Source organism: Planococcus citri, chromosome 1, assembly GCF_950023065.1.
Source record: "Planococcus citri chromosome 1, ihPlaCitr1.1, whole genome shotgun sequence".
In the NCBI taxonomy this organism is placed as follows: domain Eukaryota; kingdom Metazoa; phylum Arthropoda; class Insecta; order Hemiptera; family Pseudococcidae; genus Planococcus; species Planococcus citri.
Window position 1 is genome coordinate 73,961,897 of NC_088677.1, and position 23,018 is coordinate 73,984,914.

General features: G+C 35.9%; 3 protein-coding genes across 3 annotated transcripts; all 3 read left to right on the forward strand.

Annotated features, from left to right (window-relative positions):
- The first annotated feature begins 1,134 nt into the window (after positions 1-1,134).
- On the forward strand, positions 1,135-9,100 carry LOC135831840 (trichohyalin-like). The gene has a single exon (XM_065344645.1). The coding sequence runs from the start codon at positions 1,751-1,753 to the stop codon at positions 3,065-3,067; it is 1,317 nt and encodes a 438-aa protein (XP_065200717.1). The 5' UTR covers positions 1,135-1,750; the 3' UTR covers positions 3,068-9,100.
- Positions 9,101-9,131: 31 nt separating this feature from the next.
- Positions 9,132-12,720, forward strand: LOC135831821 (heat shock 70 kDa protein 4-like). Its single transcript, XM_065344619.1, has one exon. It carries the CDS (start codon positions 9,318-9,320, stop codon positions 12,321-12,323), a length of 3,006 nt encoding a protein of 1,001 aa, XP_065200691.1. The 5' UTR covers positions 9,132-9,317; the 3' UTR covers positions 12,324-12,720.
- A 5,375-nt stretch (positions 12,721-18,095) lies between these two features.
- On the forward strand, positions 18,096-21,651 carry LOC135831845 (heat shock 70 kDa protein 4-like). Its single transcript, XM_065344658.1, has one exon. The coding sequence runs from the start codon at positions 18,276-18,278 to the stop codon at positions 21,150-21,152; it is 2,877 nt and encodes a 958-aa protein (XP_065200730.1). The 5' UTR covers positions 18,096-18,275; the 3' UTR covers positions 21,153-21,651.
- The last annotated feature ends 1,367 nt before the right edge of the window (positions 21,652-23,018 follow it).

Here is a 23,018-nt window from a genome sequence, read left to right on the forward strand (position 1 = left end):
ATTTGATAAATACGTATTTTATCACTGTTGTAGGTTCGCAGACAATATATGTAGATTTTGAGATAGATATCCACAATGTATAGACGTTTAAAACTGCTGTCAGCGAAATAGCGAAAATATGAGATTAGCCAGATCAGGTGCTGATAAGCAATGTTGAGCTGTGTCGTGGACCTGGTGAGTAATGCATTGTCAGAAAATATAAATAAGCCAAGGTTGGGTCGAATAAGGATGTTTTTAAAATCACGAACCAGTGAAAATCTGAGATTCGAATCACCAATAAAAAAAAGTTTGTGATTATATTCACAAATCAATTTTACAAATCACTGGAGATGATAAATTTATTTGGAAACTTATGACAACTTGAGAAAGTTGGGTACTGGATCGAATCAAGAATCAGAATCATCAATTTTGATTTTAATCCAATTATTCATCACAATATACTTTCTTCTTTCAAAATACATACATACCTAGCCCTATGTGAAGAGAACCACTTGGACTAACACATCTTGATTTCAAATGAACTAAGCCGGATCGAAATTCAAAACATTGCTTAAAACCTCTAAGTGTTGACCTAGAATATTAAGCTAAATCATGAAAAACGTGCGAAAAATTAAAAGACAAATTTGAAATTTCAGACTCTGAAATTCAGAAGCTGGAGTGCATTTTTTGACGTTTGGTAATTTTTTGAAATGAAAACTTCGACCGTGTTTCGTTTTGTTTCTCATTATTTATATTTCTTTCGTAGATTCCTTCGTTTTTCTTTAAAATCAATTTTTTGTAATTTGAAAAAAATAAATATTGAAAATTTAAAAAAAGTTGAGTAACGGAGTAACTGAGTACTTTCGCTATTGAAAAGCTTTACAATTTTGTTCCTGTTCAGATGTTCACCCGTTTTTTTTGGTAAAATTCTCAATTTGTTTGAAAAATTTGAAATTTCTCATTAATAATTAGCACTTTTTGTTACGTCAGTGATGTCACGTCACAAAAGTTGGCTCCGCCCTCCGCCCGGGGAGGCAACCTGTGATAATTTTATAACCTTGATCCGAACCTTCCACCCTTGTTTTTCCCTTATCAACTGTCGCAGTTCTTCTGACTTCTTGCTTTGTTAGTTTGTTCTCTTTGTTCATAAATCATAATAGTTCATCATATTGTAGAGGGATACGTGACTACGTGAGGTTAAATAAAAATAAGATAATAAGATATGCACGTAGTTTAAATATACCACCTAATATTTATATGAGCTAGCCATGATAATTGTACAGTCGAATTAATAAAACAATTGCCGAAACGTATTCGAGTCGTTTTTTTGTTATTACATATGTGGCGCCTAGCTACGGGCTTGAAAGAAAATCAAGTATTCGCGTTTGTAGATATGTACGTTTAAATTTCGCGTAGTAAAGAAAAAGTTACACGTAATTATCGTTGGCATAGTACCTAAACATGTTAAAAATGCGCGATTAAGCGAAAAAAAAAAAATAATAATAACTGTACGAAATCGAAAGTGTATAATTGTGACCTGCATTCGCGACAGCCAGTAACGAGTTCAAAACCAAAGCAACATGTCGAGAATTTAAACAGCAATTGACCAAAGACAACCTATCCAATGAAAAGCGAAACCGAAAAAGAAGCCAGAAAAATTTTCCGAAGATTAATGGGTGAAATTCAAACCAAATCCGTCAGAGTGTCCAAAGAAAACCTATCCAATGAAAAGCCAAACCAATAAAAAGCCAGAAAAATTCTCCGAAGATTAATGGATGAAATTCAAACCAAATTCGTCAGAGTGTCCTGGATTTACGACCTACCAAAAGAAACTATCTCGCAGTTAATCAACCAAAATTTCCCAGAAGAAGAAGTATCCGATGATGATTTATTAGAAACCCTCAGGAAGAAATTGGTATCGTTAGTGCGGTTAGAAGTAAATTTAGAATTAGCACTAAAACTACAAAATAAGTATAGTGTAGAACATAAGCCACTAGCATTGGAAGGGCTTGACGAGATAAAATTGAGGAGGTTAGAAAGAGGTAAAGAGGAGTTTAAAAAGAGTGAAGAGGAAAAGAAAAAAAAAGAAGGGGAAGAGAGAAAAATAATTGAAGAACAGAAAAGAATAGCAGAGCAGAAAAAAATTGAACAAGAAGCTGAAAAGAAACGAAAAGAAGAGGAGGAAAAACTGAAAAGAGAAAATCAAGAAAGTGAAGAAAGTGACGACGAAATGGGTGAAACGAAAATTGAGATTGCTAAGTTCTCAGGAAAAAGTGGAGAATTTGATGGGTTTATGAAAAAATTTGAAATTGTGAGCAAAGTAAGAAAATGGTTAGATGCAGAAATGGTATTGAGATTTCCGTTATACCTAGAAGGATATGCCTTTCAGTACTATATTACAGAGTGTGAAAAAGAAACAGAATTTGAGGCTATCAAGACGAAAATGGAGAACAGATTTAAAGTATCAAAATTAATCAGGGAAGACCAGTTATTTTCGAGAGAACAAGGAGAGAATGAAGAAGCCATGAAATTCTTAACGGAGATAGCAAGTGAAGGTAAAGAGTTGAAAATGGAGGACAGTGCAATCTGTAGAATCGTATTGAGAGGACTGAAGAAAGAAATAATTGAGAAGATAGGTATGTTTGATAATACGTCAATAGAGAAATTGGAAGAGAACATACGACGATACGAATATGAGAGTAAAATAATTAGCAAGAAAAAGGATGATTTGTCAGAAAAAGTGAAGCTCCTTGAGGCTGAAATTAAGAAAATGAAAGCAGCAAAGGAAGACGAAGAACTAATCAAAGAGCTAGGATTGGCTGTTCATGAAAAGAAAGTGTGTGAATGTAGGTGTAATAAGAATGATAAAGGAAATTACTCAGGTGGAAGACAAGATAACCGTAATTACCAAAGGAATAATAAATATTGCAAGATCTGTAGAAGAAATGGTCACCACACCAACGACTGTTGGTATAATGACAAAAATAAAACCCCTATTAACGAAAAAAGAAATGATAATAGGTATTGTGATAATTGTAAAAAACCAGGGCATGAAACTGACAAGTGTTGGTATAAACCAAAAAACTAGGTGAGGGGGAGTCTCGGCTCCCCGACCCCAAAAGTGTAGAAAAACCAGAGCAAATCTTTCTCGTGAAAATTGCAAATTTAAAACTACCAGTACGTATAAAAATAAACAATAAAGCTATCGAAGGAATTCTTGATACTGGGAGTAATCACACTTTGATCAAATCATCTCTGGTAAATAAAAATGCAGGTCTACAAGAATCAAATTTGGGGTTAGTAGGAGCAGGAGAAGAAACGTTAGAGGTAGAGGGAGTAACTAAAATGCAGATTAAAATAGAAGGGAAAGAGTTCGAGGTCAACGCTCAAGTCATCTCCAATTTATGTGCTGATCTCATCTTAGGAGTGGACTTTATGGAAAAATATGGGACATGTATTGATTTTAAAACTCGTACCATTTCAATAAACGGAGAATTAATATTTAATATTGACGAGAAATGGTTAAATCAAATAAATCACGAACATGTATGTATTGTGAAAAATCAGCACATAGTTTGCAAGGATGACGTGACCATTCCGCCTAATGAAAAAATTGCACTATTAGTAAATACAACTGATGAACAGATAGGGAAAATAACACCACACCAGTACTTTGTAAATAATTCGGGAATCAAGGTTTCAAGTTCGCATAAAATGAATGACCAGACACACGTAATTTGCTTGAAAAATTATACAAACGTTGCAAAGAAAATCCGAAAAAACCAAAAAATAGCAACAGTCAGCGAAACAAGCAATAAGAAAGTGAAACCTAGTGTATACAAGAGTGTGTATGATAATGAGGGAAATGAGATATGTATTTCTGACAAATTAACACCACAACAAAGACAACGAGCTGAAGAGCTAATTAAACGTTACAAACATATATTCACGACAAATCCTCTCAAGTTGAGGAAAGCAAAGGCTGATCCATACAAATTGAAGTTGAAAGATGACGAACCAGTCGTGTTAAAAAGCTATAGATTAGCACCAGTAGAAAGAAAGGCGATTAAGAAAATTATCAACGAATATATAGAAGCAGGTGTATTGAGACGAAGTACGTCAAATTATGCAACTCCTGCATTTGTGAAAAGGAAAAGTAATGGAGAATATAGACTGATTTGCAACTACAAAAAAGTGAACAAAAAATTGATAAAAGATCATAACTCTGTACCTAGGACTGATGATTTATTCATGTGTCTGGGAGGATGCCAATATTTCAACATCATGGATTGCTTTCAGGGCTTTTTTCAAATACCATTGGACCCTGAAAGCTGGCACATAACTGCTATCATAGTGGAGAACCAATTATATGAGTTCACTTGTTTGCCACAGGGACTAGCTAACTCTCCTGCGGCATTTTGCAAAGAAATGAACAGCAAAATGGCTGATATTTTATACGAAGGAACAATCATTTACATGGATGATATATGTAGTTATGGTATAGATTTTGAAACTGCTTATGCGAACCTTGAAAAAACTTTACAAAGACTAGAGAAAATGAACATGAAACTTAAAACTACAAAATGTCGATTTTTTATGGAAGAAGTAGAAATGCTAGGTCATAAAATTTCTCGTAAAGGGATTGAGCCATTAAAAAAGAATGTGGAGGCGGTATTAAACTACCCAAAGCCAAAAACAGTAAGACAAGTAAGAGGATTCAACCAATTGTGCTCATATTATCGAAAATTTGTAAAGAACTTTTCAAAAATAGCCTTACCATTGACAAATTTGACGAGAGGTGATCCAAAAGGGAATGAAAAAGTCGAATGGGGGCCTGATCAGGAAGAGGCATTTCAAGCATTAAAAAAGGCTATCACATCAAAACCAGTGTTGGAAATTTACCATGAGGACAGAGAAACTATCTTGGAGATAGATGCTTCAAAAGTAGCTATTGGAGCAGTGTTATGTCAGGTGAATGAAAGTGGTCAGAAAAAACCGATAGCCTATTTTAGTAAAAAGATGCCTGAAAAGAAGAGAGTGGATTGTGCGTACGACCTGGAATTAACAGCGTTAACGGAGTCAGTTACGCACTTTCGAGAGTATCTGTATGGGAAGAAATTTACGGTACTAACGGATCATGATGCCCTAACACATACGTCAAAAATACAAGAACCATCAAAAAGACTTGCAAGGATGATTCTCAAACTATCAGAGTATGACTATGAAATCAAACACATTAGTGGTGTAAAAAATAGTGTACCAGACAGCCTATCGAGAGTAGAAATTGAAGAACATGTAAACAGTGTGAGTGTAGCAAAGAATGTATTGAAAAACCCAGATGTAAAAAATATTATCGAAGAGCAAAAAAATGACAGATTTTGTGTAGGAATCAAAAATGCTCTAGAAAAGAAGCCAGATAAAAATGAATACTCAAAAGAAGAAATAAAAAAGTTCGATAGGTGGAGTCGAAGGTATGAAATAGAGGATGGGTGTCTAAAGTACCAAATTTTTAACCGACAAGAAAAGAAAAAACTGATTGTAATTCCAGAGAATGTGAAAGAAAAGGTTATGCAAGAGGCACACGACAGCCTATTAGGAGGTATACACCAGGGAATACAAAAAGCGTATGGGCGAATCAAGAATCTGTATTACTGGAAGAACATGTATACAAACCTAGAAAAATACATAAAAACGTGTGTATCATGTCAGATGAGAAAAGAGGAGAAAAAGAAAAACGGATTGATGCAACATGTGAAGATTGAAAAATGCAGAGTGATGGGACATTTGATGATTGACTTTATAGGCCCAGTTACAAAAAGTGAAGGTAGGGAGTATATTTTGGTAGGTACAGACGTATGCACAAAATTTGGAATAGCGAAACCAGTGCCAAGGGCAACTGCTGAAAATGTCATCACATTTTTGATGGAAATTGTCACAAGATACGGTTTACCTGAGAAAATTTCAACAGACCGGGGAACACATTTCAAAAACAAGGACTTAAGCGAAGTATGCGAAAAGTTGGGAATAGAACTTGTGCACAGCACAGCATATAGCCCACAATCACAAGGGTCAGTTGAACGTTTCAATGGCACGCTATGTAGAGCACTTGGCCACTACGTAAACGATGACCAAAATAATTGGGCTAGATACGTACCATACGTAACTTATTCGTATAATACAACGCCTATGAGTCAACTAAATGGACTTAGTCCATATTATGTGATGTTTGGGCAAGAACCCAACACCCCATTAAAAAATGGTCTGAAAATCAACAATATTCAAAGAGAAAACAGAAGAATGAAGGAAATTGAAAAATTACAAAAAATTAGGAACGAAATACCTAAATTAATCTACGAAAGTCAAGAAAAGAATAAAATGTATTACGATAGAAAGCATAAATTCGTAGAATTTGAAAAAGGAGATAAAGTATTGATTGAAAATCCATTTAGGGACAAGAAAAAATTCAGTCCAAAGTACACAGGTCCGTATGAAGTCATTCGAAAACTCAGTGACGTAAATTATGTGGTGAAAATTCCTCATAGAGGGGGAGAAAAAGAAGAGATCATACACATTAGGAGGATGAAGGAGTTTAGGTCAAGATAAAGACAGTCAGGTCAAATAGACAGGAGAGGTAAAAATCCGAGATTGAGAATTGAAGAATTTCAGTTCAACTAGAATAGGTAAGTTCAATGCCATGGGTGACGGCCGCACCTTAGCTGAGAATTAGATAGGAAAGGTACATGATCGAAATACAAAACAATATAGCAAAGTAAACAAATTGAAGGTAGAAATGTGTATGGCTATGAAAAAGACACGTAAATCAAAACAATAACAAAAACTGAGAGTAGGAAAATATGTACTACAATATCTATGGAAAACGAATACATAAACCATTAATGGTGATAGAGAGCTACGATTAGCAACTCGAAAAGTAATCAATTGTGAAAATTTAATCGTCATAAATTTATGATTTTAATCGCCATAAATTCGTGATAATTATTTGACAAACGAAAAGTGACAAAGTGCTGTGAGTAGCAACTCATATAGTAGTCAAATTGTGAACATTTAATCGTTATAAAGTCGTGAAATTAATTGTCAAACGAAGAAAAACGTAAAAAAATAATGTTCGGGAAAATTATTTTGTGTGCTGGGATCCTACAAGCAGTCCAAGCAATCACTACGGAGATACATAGTGGATTAGTATTCAAGAAACTCGAAAATGCTGTCCTGTATGAATCATCAATTCCGATACTCTATGAGATAGACTACCCAATTCCTAGAAAAGTAACAGTGCAAACATATTGAAAAAAGAACATGTGAGGATCTCACAGGCAATGAAACAGACCTAGGAATGTGTGAAATAATGAAGAAAAACGATGAAATTATCAAAGAAATGGACCACTACTTGAACACTGAATTAGCCAGTCAGCAATTTCGACACGAGAGTGGACACCAGCATGAGCGGAGGAAGCGAGGGGTACAGTTCTTAGGAGATGCGCTGGCGTGGTGCTGCAATATAATTACTGAAAAGCAGACGAAACCCATATACCACAACGAAAAAACTTTAACAAAAGGATTTTATCGTCTCAAAAGCCAAGTCATAGAAGAACATGCAGCTCTATTCAATGTAACAACCCAGATAAACCAGTTTATGATGACCACTGAGCAAAGGACAAAACAGTCAGGTGAAGTTATGGAATTATTGAAAAATGTTATGGTGAAAGAAAAAGACAAGACTGATAGGGAAATAATCGATTTAATAAGCATTTTAGGGTCTCTATACAATATGATGGAAAATCAGTTTAGCATTAATTTTTTCAAAGAAACAGTAAATCACTGCAAAAAGAACCTAATTCCTCCTGAAATTATCAATAGAAAAACTTTAAAAAAAGATTTGATCAAATTAAACGAAGAGTTGAACAAACTAAATAAAATAACTGCAATAGAAACACATAATATACTCGAATATTATTCATTACCTATAGCACAATGTCAATTCTCTGAAAACCACCTAGCTATCCAAATAAAAATCCCAATTAAAAATAATAACCAAATTTGGAACCTATATAATTTCAAAACTATTCCTTTTACGTATGAAAATAAAGTGTGTAAGGTGAATGTAGACGAATTTTTAATAGCTCATGAGGTAAATGAAAACGAAGTAACAAAAGTTCGAAAAGATAACTGTGAAAACAACGACTACTGCTACATGAATAGATACGAAATTACAAGTGGGAATGAGGAGTGTGTCAAAGCCATGTTTAAAAAAGTTGAGAAAGGAAAACTGAACAAAGTATGCGAGTTTGAATGTGTTGAGAAGGAAGAGACAGTCGTTGCAAAGATAGGACCAAGTGAATATGTGTTATCAAACTATAAGGGGGAGATCAAGTTATATAATCCGAGTACGAGAAATCATAAGACTATTATTGGAACGAATGAAGGCAGTTTACGATTGAAAGTTCCGTGCGGATACCAGGTGAGAGAACAACTTGAAGGGAGAGAAAGGACGATCATAAGTGAAGAGATACCATGCAACAAAGAGGTATTGGAAGAAGAGAAGATGGTAGTGCCAGTGCAATGGACAAAATTAGAGGGAGCGAGTGTGGCTATTGAAGGGAGAATAGAATTTGCGAAAATGAATGACATACTAGATAAAAAGTGGAACGAGAGTGTGCCCATTAAATTTAACAAAGAGATCGAGAGAAGGCTAGGGGATGTAAAAATCGAAGAATACCGGGGAAAAGGGGATTTTCTAGTAATTATATTACTTATATGGAACATCCTCTTAACCTTGGGTCTACTAGCTACTACAATCATAGGATTTAAATATGTTATGTACATTAAAAATACGCGAATAAAATTAGATACTGCAATTGAAACCCACAATAATTTATAAGAATGTATATAAAATTACTAAAATAGATAGGTTAAGTATACATAATGCTGTGAGGACACAGCCTAAAAAAGTACAGGGAATATGTAGAGGGATACGTGACTACGTGAGGTTAAATAAAAATAAGATAATAAGATATGCACGTAGTTTAAATATACCACCTAATATTTATATGAGCTAGCCATGATAATTGTACAGTCGAATTAATAAAACAATTGCCGAAACGTATTCGAGTCGTTTTTTTGTTATTACAATATCATACTTCTTTCTTTCTACTTAGCACTCTAAATTAACTTGATCTAATTTTTCGAGTGAAGTAATTTTGCGAACGGTATTTGCTGCGAATTTTTTCTCGTTCATTAGTGAAAAACGCGTTAATTACCTGAACAATTATTCGTGTATTTCATTCGCCAAGATAGTCATCGGTTACCGGTTAGTGTTGAAAATGGCTTCAATGTTTGTAATCGGTATTGATTTCGGTAACGAATCGTCGTATATAGCAGTTCCTCGAGCCGGAGGTATAGAAATCATCAGTTTCAGTAACACCTTCAGTGTACGGGCTACTAGTACTCCCTCATATGTGGCATTCAGTGATCGAAACAGAATTCTCGGAGTGGCGGCCAAAAATCAGCTAATACCCAATCTTAAAAACACCATCTTCGGGTTCAAGAGGTTGTTGGGTAAGAATTTCGATGACCCGGCTATTCAACACGATTTACGTTACGCACCATACACAACCATTCGTTGTAAAAATGGTACCATCGGTGTCAAAGTTTGTTACTTGGACGAAGAATATGTATTCTCCATTCAGCAAATAACTGCTATGTTTTTTACCGAGCTGAAAAAAACCGCTGAAGCGGCATTGAAATGCGAAGTCAATCAATGTGTGATATCAGTCCCTTCGTTTTTCGATAACGCCGAACGTCTTGCGTTACTAGACGCAGCTACCATCGCTGGTTTAAAAGTTTTACGTATATTCAACGAAACTGCGGCTACGGCGTTAACTTACGGTATCTATAGACAAGACCTTCCAACCCCCGAAGAGCCGCCTCGTAATGTCATATTCGTCGATTTCGGACACTCATCGTTACAAGTATCCGCTTGCGCTTTCACTCGAGGTAAATTGAAGATGTTAGCTTCGACCGCTGATTCACAACTAGGAGGACGCGATATTGATATCATTCTCGCCAAGAGTTTCTGCGAACAGTTCAAATCCAAGTATTATATCGAACCGACGAAAAATCATCGAGCCATGTTACGTTTACTCGGCGAAGTAGAAAAACTAAAAGAACAAATGTCCGCTAATTCTACGAAAATACCTTTGAATATCAAATGTTTCATGAACGATATAGACTTACATGGTGATCTGAAACGTGCCGATATGGAGGAGCTTTGCGCCGGATTATTCGAACGTGTTGAACAGACTATGCTGAAATGCTTACAAGAATCCAAGTTGAAGAAAGAAGAAATACATTCCATCGAGATCGTTGGCGGTTCGAGTCGCGTGCCAGCGATTAAATCGCTCATCGAGAAGGTATTCGGTAAACTACCTAGTACAACACTGAATCAAGATGAAGCTGTAGCTCGTGGTTGCGCTCTTCAGTGCGCTATGCTTTGCCCGACTACCTCAGTTCGTGATTTTAGTATCACCGATATTCAAAACTACCTGATTAGAGTGATTTATGATTCAAAAACTAACGAAGATTTGGAAGTATTCCCTAAGAATCACCCGATACCGTTCTGTAAGAATCTTACTTTCTGCAAACGCGAACCTTTTGAATTGAAAGCTGTTTACGGTCATAATAACAAGTTGATCGGTAAATTCTTCGTTAACGACGTCAAGCCCGACGTCGAAGGTCAAAACCAGATCATTAAAGTCAATGTCCGTATCTCTATCAATGGTATATTCACCGTACCCAACGCGACTCTGACTGAAAAACAAGAAATCAACGATCACGGCGAACCGATGGATGTAAGTCAACCGCTTCCGGGTTCCAAATCAGTCGAGAAGGAAAATTGTAAAAAACGGACTGTAAAAACCACCGATTTTCCGGTCGAAGTCGAACTATTCGGAGCTTACTCTTCGAACGAATTGAATGACCTGAAAGAACAAGAATGTAAAATGATATCTACGGATCGTCAAGAGCGAGACAGAATCGACGCCCGTAACGCTCTCGTAGAATACGTTTACGAGCTCCGAGGTCAATTATCATCATCCGACGAGCTCGGTACGTTTGTACCGGACAAAGAACGGAAAAAACTATGCGAACAGTTGGACGAAATTGAGACCTGGGTATATGAAGAAGGGGACGATTGCAAACGTCAGGTGTATTCCGATAAGCTCAAAAGTTTACAAGATTACGTCGAACCGATTAAAAAGCGTGAATTCGAGTTCGAAGTACAACCACAGTTGCTGGAAGAATTTTGCTCAACTTTACAATTGACACAAAAAGCAGTCGATCAATATAACGCCGGCATAAAGAGCTATTCTCATCTGGAGAAAAACGAAGTCCAAAGGGTTCAAGAGTCGACAAATTCAGCTTTGCGATGGATCGAAGATATACGTAACAAATTGAACGTCGCTTCACGCCATCAAAATCTACACATCACCGCGGATCAAATTAAAACCGAAAAGAATAAATTCGAACAAGAGGTAACCAAAGTATTCCAGAAACCAAAACCGCAATCACCTCCTGCACCCCCCCAAATATCTACGGATCGTCAAGAGCGAGACAGAATCGACGCCCGTAACGCTCTCGAAGAATACGTTTACGAGCTCCGAGGTCAATTATCATCATCCGACGAGCTCGCTACGTTTGTACCGGACAAAGAACGGAAGAAACTATGCCAACAGTTGGACGAGATTGAGAACTGGATCCACGAAGAAGGCGACGATTGCAAACGTCAGGTGTATTCCGATAAGCTCAAAAGTTTACAAGATTACGACGAACCGATTAAAAAGCGCAAATTCGAGTTCGGAGTACAACCACAGTTGCTGGAAGAATTCAGCTCAATTTTACAATTGACACAAAAAGCAGTCGATCAATATAACGCCGGCATAAAGAGCTATTCTCATCTGGAGAAAAACGAAGTCCAAAGGGTTCAAGAGTCGACAAATTCAGCTTTGCGATGGATCGAGGATATACGTAACAAATTGAACGTCGCTTCGCGCCATCAAAATCTACACTTCACCGCGGATCAAATTAAATCCGAGAAGAAAAAGTTCGAACAAGAGGTAATCAAAGTATTCCAGAAACCAAAACCACAACAACCTCCTACACCACCCCGAGAACCGAGCCAAGAAGAAGTCCCAAAATGCGCTTCCGAATCTACCATCACTCATTTAACCGCCTCATTACGCAAACAAAAATATTTAATTCGAATGATCGATTCACTGGAACTCACGGATAATCTTGACGCAAAAGAAGCGAAAGTTCAGTCGAAGCATTAGGAAAAGTTTTACGAGTAATATGGTATTGCAGCTTTGTTTGGAGACACTTCGCTGAAAGTTCATCGAAAAGCAGACGATCTCGACACTTCAATTAAAAAGCAGAAATCTATGATCAAGGTGCTCGAGTCAATTGAATCGACAATGAATCCGAGTGAGGTTGAAGCTGAATTATTGCGCCATAATCTCACTTGTTGATCAGTTCTTGAAAAATCATTGCATGATAACAAGCTGTGTGAGTGGTTCAGCCTTCTTCGAGCAGTCGCGAATCCTTGACAACTTATGACTTTTTTTAAAAATTTTATTTTTATCAATTCCCAGTTTTTATTGGTTTTATTGTTTCATTTTAAAATGTTGGTATTATATGTATTATTGGATTAAATAAAATATTATATCATGATATTGTGTTCTATGGTGAATGAATACCTCGAAACAACTTTCGGTAGAACTTGCTTTTGTGAAAAAGTATTGATTTTCAAGTAGAGATTATCTATTGAAAATTTTCCAGCTTTTGGTAGCTACATATTTCATAAACTTCAAGAGTGAATGTATGATTGTTTGGTGACATCGCTCTTCGTTCATTATATTCGTATAGATCTCTATTACTTACTTCTGGCAATGATTTACTGATTAGGTTAAATTTTTGAAATATTTTCGGTGGATGTTTTGCTCCGAATACTTTTCGTAAACTTCAATATGTACCTATGAAAATATCGCTGGTGGCTGTTTTAGGTGCTCCTCTCGGCGCTTCTTATTCGGCGACTGGTGAGATGAAAAATGTCGTTTTAAAATATTTTCAACACTGATTTGATGGTCTAGCCTAATGGCCAACAACGGGAAATTTCACAATTAGATTCGTTTTGAGGAAAAAATGTTCTGTTTTTCTGAGAAAGTGCGCATTGAGATATATATTTTTTTCAATATTGCATGAAATTACTCGCGTGTGGTATAGTTCGAGACCTAAAAATTCATTTCAATAAGTGTTTGTACATGTACAATACTACATACATCCAATTTTCAAGCTTCATTTCGTTCTATTGTCTCCGATTGGAACGGAACGAGATCGTGACTTCTGAAAAAAGTATGCTTGATCTGAAATTCCCATGTTTGAAATCTCAGCTGCCCAAGTTTATTTTTCGATTTTTTGCGGATTTTAAAAATCCTGAATTGATTATTTTGACGATTTTAGACTTAGTTATTCAAAGAAATCCATTTAAAAGTATTCATTGAAAGTTCTGAAATTCAAATGAAAAACTCCTTTTACAGCATGAAGTTTTTCCAATGTAAAAATGACGCACCCAACGAAGGAGAAATTTCAAGCTTTCAATGATTTTTCTTTTTTTGCCGAATTCATGATCTTGATAAAATTGTTAGGTATAGAAACATTTTTTAGGCAATTTTAAGTATTTTTTTCCAATGTTCCAAATGAATTTTTGTGCTGCTTTAATTTCATTTAAGCATCTTTGCCTAATTTTTCTGAAATTTTGTAATGTTGCAGGAAATCAACCTCAAGTCATTTCAATAATTTCCCAGTGACTGGAATTGTGCCTTTATTTTTCCAATTATCCATTCGAGGTAGCTGATCCGACGCCGAAGACCTGTTCAGGTACTAAATTTACGATTCAATTCATTTAAAACTAGAAAGTATATATTCAACAGTGTAGGTACTCATATGATTGAAGGGGAGGAGTCAGAGGAGTGTATTTCTTAAAGAAGGTTTACGTTTTTCCTTGCTGTTTTCAACCAACCGATTCGGTATGAAGGTACGGGTACTGAAAGTGGAACCATGACCCCGAATTTTTCTTTCTTTTTTTTTGCCTCAAAAACGACCTTTGAATTTACTTCAGAATATTCAAGTTCTCATAGAGGAAGAATGGGAATTCAAATTCTAAAAACAAACAAACCAATAAAAAACACCAAAGGCAGGACCCTCACCAGCTAACTCGTTGGTACAAACGGTCTTTTGAGTTGTTACCCGTTACCAAGCTGCTCTATCGTTATAAATTAATCCAAAACAGTGTACTTTTTTCTTACAAAATACATACCTACTTACCTAGGCCCATTTGAAAGAGAACCACTTGAACCAACACCTCATCTTGGTTTCAAATAAACTATGCTGGATCAAAATTCATAACAACATAGTTTAAAAACTCTAATTTTTGACCTAGATAAAGCTAAATCAGAAAGCCTTGCGAAAATTTTATTAAATAAAAGCCCTCGAGGCTTTGAAATTTCAGAGGCTGAAATGCATTTTTGACATTTGATAAATTTTTGAAATCAATTCGGGCGTGTTTCTTTTGGTTTCTCATCATTTTTTTCGTAAATTCCTTCGTTTTTCTCTAAAATCGAGTTTTTGTAATTTGAAATTTAAAATTAAAAAAAAAGTCGAGTAAGTATTTCGCGGTTTCCAGAATTTCTCAACTTCTGCTTGAAATATTTTAAAAACAAACAGAAAAGCTTTACAATTTTGTTTCTGTTCACAATTTTTTTTTTTTGGTAAAATTCTCAATTTATCCGAAATGGAAATGGTGATCAATTTTTTGGGACTTGTACTTTTTTGACGTTACGCGTTACGTCACAAAAATTGGCTCCGACTCCGACTGAGGAATGAGCCAAGCCAACCGTTGACCTTGATCCGAGCCATATGTTTGTTTTCCGTTATCATCGCTCAGTTCTTACTTTGTTCATACTTTGTTCAAATCATATGATAGGTACCTAATTCTTTCTTTGTGGTACCTACTGTACTTGGTGTAATGGTGTTATTTGACTTAGTTCACCAGTGATTTTAGTTGAACGAATTTGAGTTTATTTCTCTCTATATTCGCGTAATTCTAAATAGTACCTATAATGTACTTGGGTCACTATAATTATAAACCCTTATCACTGCTTCGTGTTTTGCTTTGATTACCATCGTGAGCTTATATAAATTCGTTTTCGATGTTACGGTAAATGGTGTATTTCGTATACTTTTTGGATTTTCGATGTATTCCAGTCCTATTTCAGATATTTCAACGGAGTTTACTGATCTATTAAGCATGTCTTCCCGAGTAGATGAACTCGCTACCACCACCAATTTAACCTCCTTACTATAGTTACTACGCAAACAAAGATATTTCATTCAAATGATCGATTCGCGGAAACACGCAGACCGTCTTAACGCAGAAGAAGCGAAAGTCGAGTCGAAGCATTTGGAGAAGTTATTTGATGAATTTATTCGCATCCAGAGTAGTATCGCCGCCTTAGATGGAGAAGATTCGATTGACGCTCAGATTGAAATTTCATTGAAAGTTCTGCGAGAAGTTCGTCAAATTGAAACCAAGTTGGAAGAAATTATATCATCGACATCGGCTGGTTCTCGACATCCTCACGTTACCTCGCCCAACCTCGATACTCTAATTAAATGGCAGAAATCCATGATCGAGGAGCTCGAATCAACTGTGTCGGAAAAGAATCTCTGTCTGGTTGAAGCTCAAATAACGCGCTTTCATCTTCCGGATCTTTACGATCGGTTCGTGGAAAATCATTACATGATAGAAACCCATGTGAGTGGTTCAGCCCTCGATGAGCAGTCTCGAATCTTTGACAGCTTTCACCAACGATTCATCGCGGTTGAAGACAAGCTGAAAGCCATCGAACACAACGCTGTAGATGAACCTGTGTATTATGTTAATTGTTAAACAAATAATATTGATTCTTGAGAGTAAAGATTACACATTGAAAATTTCCTAGTGTTTGGTATCTATTTGAATATACTTACTCATAATTGATGTACTTGTGGCACCATTTTATATACTTTACACACGTTCAGGCACCAAAATTTACGTTGTGGCACCACCAAATGGTGCCACAACGTATTTTATTTAAAATCGTGTGGAATGTCATCAGGGCACTGCCAGGGGTCGTTAGGCAAATTTTTGTAATGGTGCCACAACGACATTTAAAAGTCCCTTTTAATATACTGGTAAAATTATATAGTCAACAGACGTTGTGGCACCATGTTCAGGTCTCATAGGTTTTCGATGTATTCTTTTGTAAAAATTCGTTGTAAAATGTTTCGATTAGATGGCACTGTTGCTTATACCCTTAATCATCACTCTATACTCATATCATATAGAGGCACCAGTTGGTTTTCATTAATGAATAAACCGTTGCCAGAAAAATGCTCGCGTAAATGACTAAGTTTTCTTCACTTGCTACCTGGTGCCACAACGACGTTCAACTAAATGGTGCCATAACGTTACAAAAGTAGATATCTATATATTTCATTAATTGTAAGGTACGGAGTGAAAGTAGACTAGGTATGTCTCTTTGAGCTTGGAGCTTGGGTACAGGTACAAGGTACAATACTTGTGTGTACCTACTGATCACATCGTTATGAGAAAAAAAGCGAGCTCAAACCAAGTACATGAAACGAGACCATATCTACTAAAAATTATCTTTCTATTTTAATTTTACGTCGAAGATCTGCAGCAGTGTTTTGACATTGAGGCTGAGCGAAAAATTTCGAAAGTGAGGTATTTTTCTTATTAGGTGGTATTGAAATTATCGTACTTATTCGTAAAGCTCCATTTTTAGATGAATAATTAACTTTCCCTACGAGAGTTTAAAGTTTGAAAATTTTGAAAAGTTGAATTTTTTAGTGTTTGAACTTTGAATAGCTTATATTTTTTTGATTCAAGTATAGTCTCTTGGTGATAGTGAACATCAAAAGATCACCTGAATCCAAAAAACAAATGAAAAAATTTCAAACGTCTCGAATTTTGAACTCTTATTAACTAAAAATTTGTTAGAGCCAAACAAATAATTGTGATCAAATCAAATGACCTCAACGTAACTAGGGAAAAATATCAAATTTTCAAGGCAATCTTCACTTTCTCGACGTAAATTCAAGGTTTAAAAAATTTGACAGTGCTCAAATTTTATTTATTTATTTATTTTTTTTGATTTTAATAGATAAGTATCTGATCTAGTGACTTATATCATAATATTATATACCTATGTACTTGATGTGTAAAAAAACATTAGGAAAGATCAACTTTAATTTTTGTCAAGTTCAGGAGTCCTCTAAGACTAATAGTGAACATCAAGAGATCGCCTGAACAGAAAAATAATTTAGAGAAAAATGTTTCAAAGCCAATAAAGAATTGAAACATTTTAAACTTTTTCAAACCTTGAGCTTTCGCGGAAGGGTTATGCATTGGCTTGAAATTCTTCCTACGAGTACGTTTTCTTAAAATTTTTCGGTCATAATTTTTTTGCCAAGTTCATAAAATTTCAAAACAAACCAAAAATTGAAAAAAAGAAAGAGGATCCAATCCATTTTAAGGCTCGCTGCACTAGAACGGAGAACTTTTACTATTTGCAAGTTCTTGTCTCACATGATTTCATTTTCTTCTTGGTATTGAGATGATTTCCTGCTTTTTTAGTGAATTCATGATTGAAATTTTTTCAAGTGTTGAAATGGCGCAACAAACGTAGGTAGGAGAAATTTCAATTTCAGGATTAAACCAATGATGGTAAACATCGCTGAATTTAAAAAAACAAATGAAAAAATTCAAACGTCTCGAATTTTGAAGTCGCGACTTCAAAAATCTAGTCTAGCTCTAAATCAGATTCCAATATAAAATATCCAAAATGTACCAAACAACGTAAAATCTCGTAATTACCAAATATCATGGCGGTAGTAGCGAGGTTACAATTTTAGCCAATCACAGACGAGAATAAAATACTTCGACCAATCAATACCGTTTATTTCGGTTATCAGCAATTTGATAGCAATTAGCAGATGAAAAATCAACATCATCTCATTTTTCGTCTTTCCAGTAAAGTTATTCTGCAAACGGTATTTTTTGCGAATTTTTCCTTGTTCGTTGATGAAGAACGCGTTAATTACCTAACTAAACAATTAATTCGTGCATTTCATTCGTCAAGATAGTCATCGGTTAGTGTTGAAAAATGGCTTCGCCTTCGATGTTTGTAATCGGTATTGATTTCGGTAACGAATCGTCGTACATAGCCGTACCTCGAGACGGAGGAATAGAAACCATCAGTAACGACTTCAGTCTACGGGCTACTCCATCATGTGTGGCATTCAGTAATCGAAACAGAATCCTCGGTGTGGCGGCCAAGAATCAGTTAATAACCAATCTTAAAAACACCATCTTCGGGTTCAAAAGGTTGTTAGGTAAGAATTTCGATGACCCGACTGTTCAACACGAGTTACGTTACGCACCATACCCTATCATTCGTTGTAAAGATGGTACGATCGGTGTCAAAGTTCGTTACTTGGACGAAGAATATGCATTCTCCATTCAACAAATAACCGCTATGTTTTTTACCAAGCTGAAAGAGTCCGCCGAAGTGGCAATGAAATGCGAAGTAAATCAATGTGTGATATCTGTCCCTTCGTTTTTCGATAACGCCCAACGTCTTGCGTTACTAGACGCAGCTACCATAGCTGGTTTAAATGTACTACGTATATTCAACGAGACTGCGGCTACAGCGTTATCTTACGGTATCTATAAACAAGACCTTCCAACTCCTGAAGAGCCGCCTCGTAATGTCATATTCGTCGATTGTGGACACTCATCGTTACAAGTATCCGCTTGCGCTTTCAATCTGGGTGAATTGAAGATGTTATCTTCGGCAGCAGATCCTCAACTAGGAGGACGCGATATTGATATCATTCTCGCCGAGTATTTCAGCGAACAGTTCAAATCCAAGTATAATATCGAGCCGACGAAAAATCATCGAGCCATGTTACGTTTACTCGGCGAAGTAGAAAAACTAAAAAAACAAATGTCCGCTAATTCTACGAAAATACCTTTGAATATCGAATGTTTCATCAACGATATAGACGTACATGGTGATCTGAAACGTACCGATATGGAGGAGCTTTGCGCCGAATTATTCGAACGTGTTGAACGGACCATGCTGAAGTGTTTACGAGAATCCAAGTTGAAGAAAGAAGAAATACATTCCATCGAGATCGTAGGCGGTTCGAGTCGCGTGCCAGCGATTAAATCGCTCATCGAGAAGGTATTCGGTAAAGTACCTAGTACAACACTGAATCAAGATGAAGCTGTAGCTCGTGGTTGCGCTCTTCAGTGCGCGATGCTTTGCCCGGCTATCTTTGTTCGAGATTTTAGTATCACCGATATTCAAAATTACCCGATTAATGTGTACTTGTACTACGATTCACCATCTAATAAAGCTTGGAAGGTATACCGTAAAAATCACCCGATACCGTTATCTAAGATGTTGACTTTCGATACTCGCGAACCTTTTGAATTGCAAGCGGTTTACGCTCACAATAACAAGTTGATCGGTAAATTCATCGTTAACGACGTCAAGCCCGACGCTAAAGGTCAATACCAGACGGTTGAAGTGAGAGTTTGTATCACTATTAATGGTATATTCACCGTATCCAAAGCGATTTTGGCTGAAAAGCAAGAAATTGACGATCACGGCGAACCGATGGAAATAAGTCAACCGCATTCGAGTTCCAAATCAGTCGAGAAGGATCATCGTATAAAACGAGCTGTAAAAACCGCCGATTTGCCGGTCAAAATCAAATTAGTTGGAGCTTACTCTTCGAACGAATTGAATGCCCTGACAAAACAAGAATGTAAAATGGTATCTACGGATCGTCAAGAGCGAGACAGAATCGACGCCCGTAACGCTCTCGAAGAATACGTTTACGAACTCCGAGGTAAATTATCATCACCCGACGAGCTCGCTACGTTTGTACCGGACGAAGAACGCAAGAAACTATGCCAACTGTTCGATGAGATTGAGAAGTGGATCTACGAAGGAGGCGACGATTGCAACCGTCAGGTGTATTCCGATAAGCTTAAAAGTTTACAAGATTACGGCGAACCGATTAAGAAACGTAAATTCGAATTCGAAGAACAACCACAGTTGCTGAAAGAATTTAGCTCAACTTTACAATTGGCACAAAGAGCAGTCGATCAATATAACGCTGGCGTAGAGACCTATTCTCATCTGGATAAAAACGATGTCCGAAGGATTCATGAGTCGACAAATTCAGCTTTGCGATGGGTCGAATATTTATGTAACGTATTGAACGTCGCTTCACGCCATCAATGTCTACACATTACCGCGAATCAAATTAAATCCGAGAAGGATAAGTTCGAACAAGAGATGACCAAAGTATTCCAGAAACCAAAACCACAACAACCTCCTACACCGTCCCGAAAACCGAGTCAAGAAGAAGCCTCAAAATATTTACCCGTCTTATTACGCAAACAAAAAAATTTTATTCGAATGATCGATTCGCTGGAACTCACGGATAATCTTAACGCAGATGAAGCGAAAGTTCAGTTGAAGCATTTGGAGAAGTTTTACGATGAATTTATTCGTATCCAGCGTAACATCGCCGTCTTAATTGGAGACGCTTCGAAAGACGCTCTGGTTGAAATGTCACGGAAAGTTGAGAAGAACGTTCGTCAAATTGAAACCAAGTTTAAAGAAATTATATCATCGAACGAAACCATGCCATCGACATCGGCTGGTTCTGTAGTAAATTGGCATTTCAATCCTAAGGACGATCTCGACACTCTAATTAAAAAGCAGAAATTTATGATCAAAGAGCTCGAATCAATTGAATCGGAAAAGAATCCCAGTGAGGCTGAAGCTGAAATATTGCGCCATCGTTTTTCGGATCTTTACGATCAGTTCTTAAGAAATGATGGCATGATATCAAGGTATGTGAGTGGTTTAGCCGCCGACGAGCAGTCGCGAATGCTTGACAGCTTTCAGGAAAGATCCATTGCCGTTCAAAACAAGCTGGAAGGCTACGGTGACGATTGATATTACTGATTAAATTCGCATCGTGTGTGTTCCAGTTCATTTTGATTTAGTAACTTGAAAGTAGAAACGATAAGTTTTTAATCCGTGTGTTACAGATAGACGATTTTTTTTAAATTTATTTTTATCAATTCCCAGTTATTAGTTTTATTGTTTCTGTTTCAAATGAGATGATTTTTTTTTAAATTTATTTTTATCAATTTCCAGTTATTGGTTTTATTGTTTCTTTTTCAAATGAGATGATTTTTTTAAATTTATTTTTATCAATTTCCAGTTATTAGTTTTATTGTTTCTGTTTCAAATGAGATGATTTTTTTTTAAATTTATTTTTATCAATTTCCAGTTATTGGTTTTATTGTTTCTTTTTCAAATGAGACGATTTTTTTAAAAAAATTTTTTATTAATTCCCAGTTATTGATCTTATTATTTCTTTTTGATATGAGTGTACTTGTATTTATTGGAGTAAAGATGTGTTGATATCATGCACTTGCGTTGTATAGTGAATATAGATTATATACCTTACTAAAGTTGTCGTGAAACAGTGAAAATCGAAACAACTTTCGGTAGAACTTGTTTTTGTGGAGGAATAAGTATTGATTTTCAAGTGAAGATTATCCATTGAAAGTTTTCCAGCTTTTGGTAGCTATTTCATAAACTTCAGGAGTGAAAGTTGACTTCAATTTATTTTTTTTTGGTTTGGTGGGTAGGCAGACGAGGTACTATTTACGTATCTGATCTTTAGCACAAAGAAGAAAAGCTCAAACTAATGTAAGGTTAACATGAAACAAGCCATAGTAAAACTTGAAATAATTTGTTGGTAGGTTCAATACCCTTACTCCTATTTTAGTTTTACATAAATTTTTTACCCTCTGGTCTTATCGGAGTCCAAAGATCAGTATGGTTAACAACGGACAGTTTGTAAAATAGATTTGTTTTTAAGAAAGCTTTTTTCGTTAGTGTTATGCTGAGGTTTTATGGTTTTTTTTTTTTCGAATGGTGCATAAAAATTGAAAATACTCGTAAAGTCGAGATTTTAAAACTCTCGGGTGTTGGTAGATATTCAGTTGTCAAGTTTTACTTGCGAAATATTATTTAGCAAGCGTTTTCTTTTACTAGTGGGTATTTCAGTATTTTTTATTTCTTTTGTAGTTACGGGAAAAAGTTCGAAAAATGTTTACCGAATTCAGTGGAGACCTAAATTTTGAGTTGATAGTCACCCAGAACATTTGGAAGGAAGATGTGATATGAAACTTCAAAAAAATCATGTTTTTTTTCGCTTTAGCCCATATCCAACCCATTGTTGGAAACGTTGGTTTACATGAAAAGAGCCATACTGAAAATGAAAATAATCTATTTACAAAGTTCAAGAACATACTCGTAATTCCTATTTTAATTTTACGTCGAATTTCTGAAGCAGCGTTTTGACAGTGAATGAACAATTATCGCCATTCAACGGAATACCTACTTATTGAAAGCGAAAAATTTTCGAAAATGAAGTATTGTTCTTATTAAAATTAAGTAAGATAGTAAAGTACGAGTACTTTACCACCAGTACAAGTATACTTATGATGGTTTGGTGACATCGCTCTTCGTTTATTACCTATGTATATTCGTAGATCTCCATTAGTCTATTACTTAACTTCTGGCGAAGATTTACTGATTGGGTTAAATTTTTGAAATATTTTCGGCGGATGAAATAATTTGCTTCTGGTTGAAATTGTAATACTTAGATGTACCCTTCTAATTTTCTCCGATATGTGACTATTCTTATGCTTTTCGTAAACTTTAATATAAAAATATGATTGGTGGCTGTTTTAGGTCCCTCTCATCGCTTATTTGGTGATTTATGAGATGAAAAGTGTCGTTTTA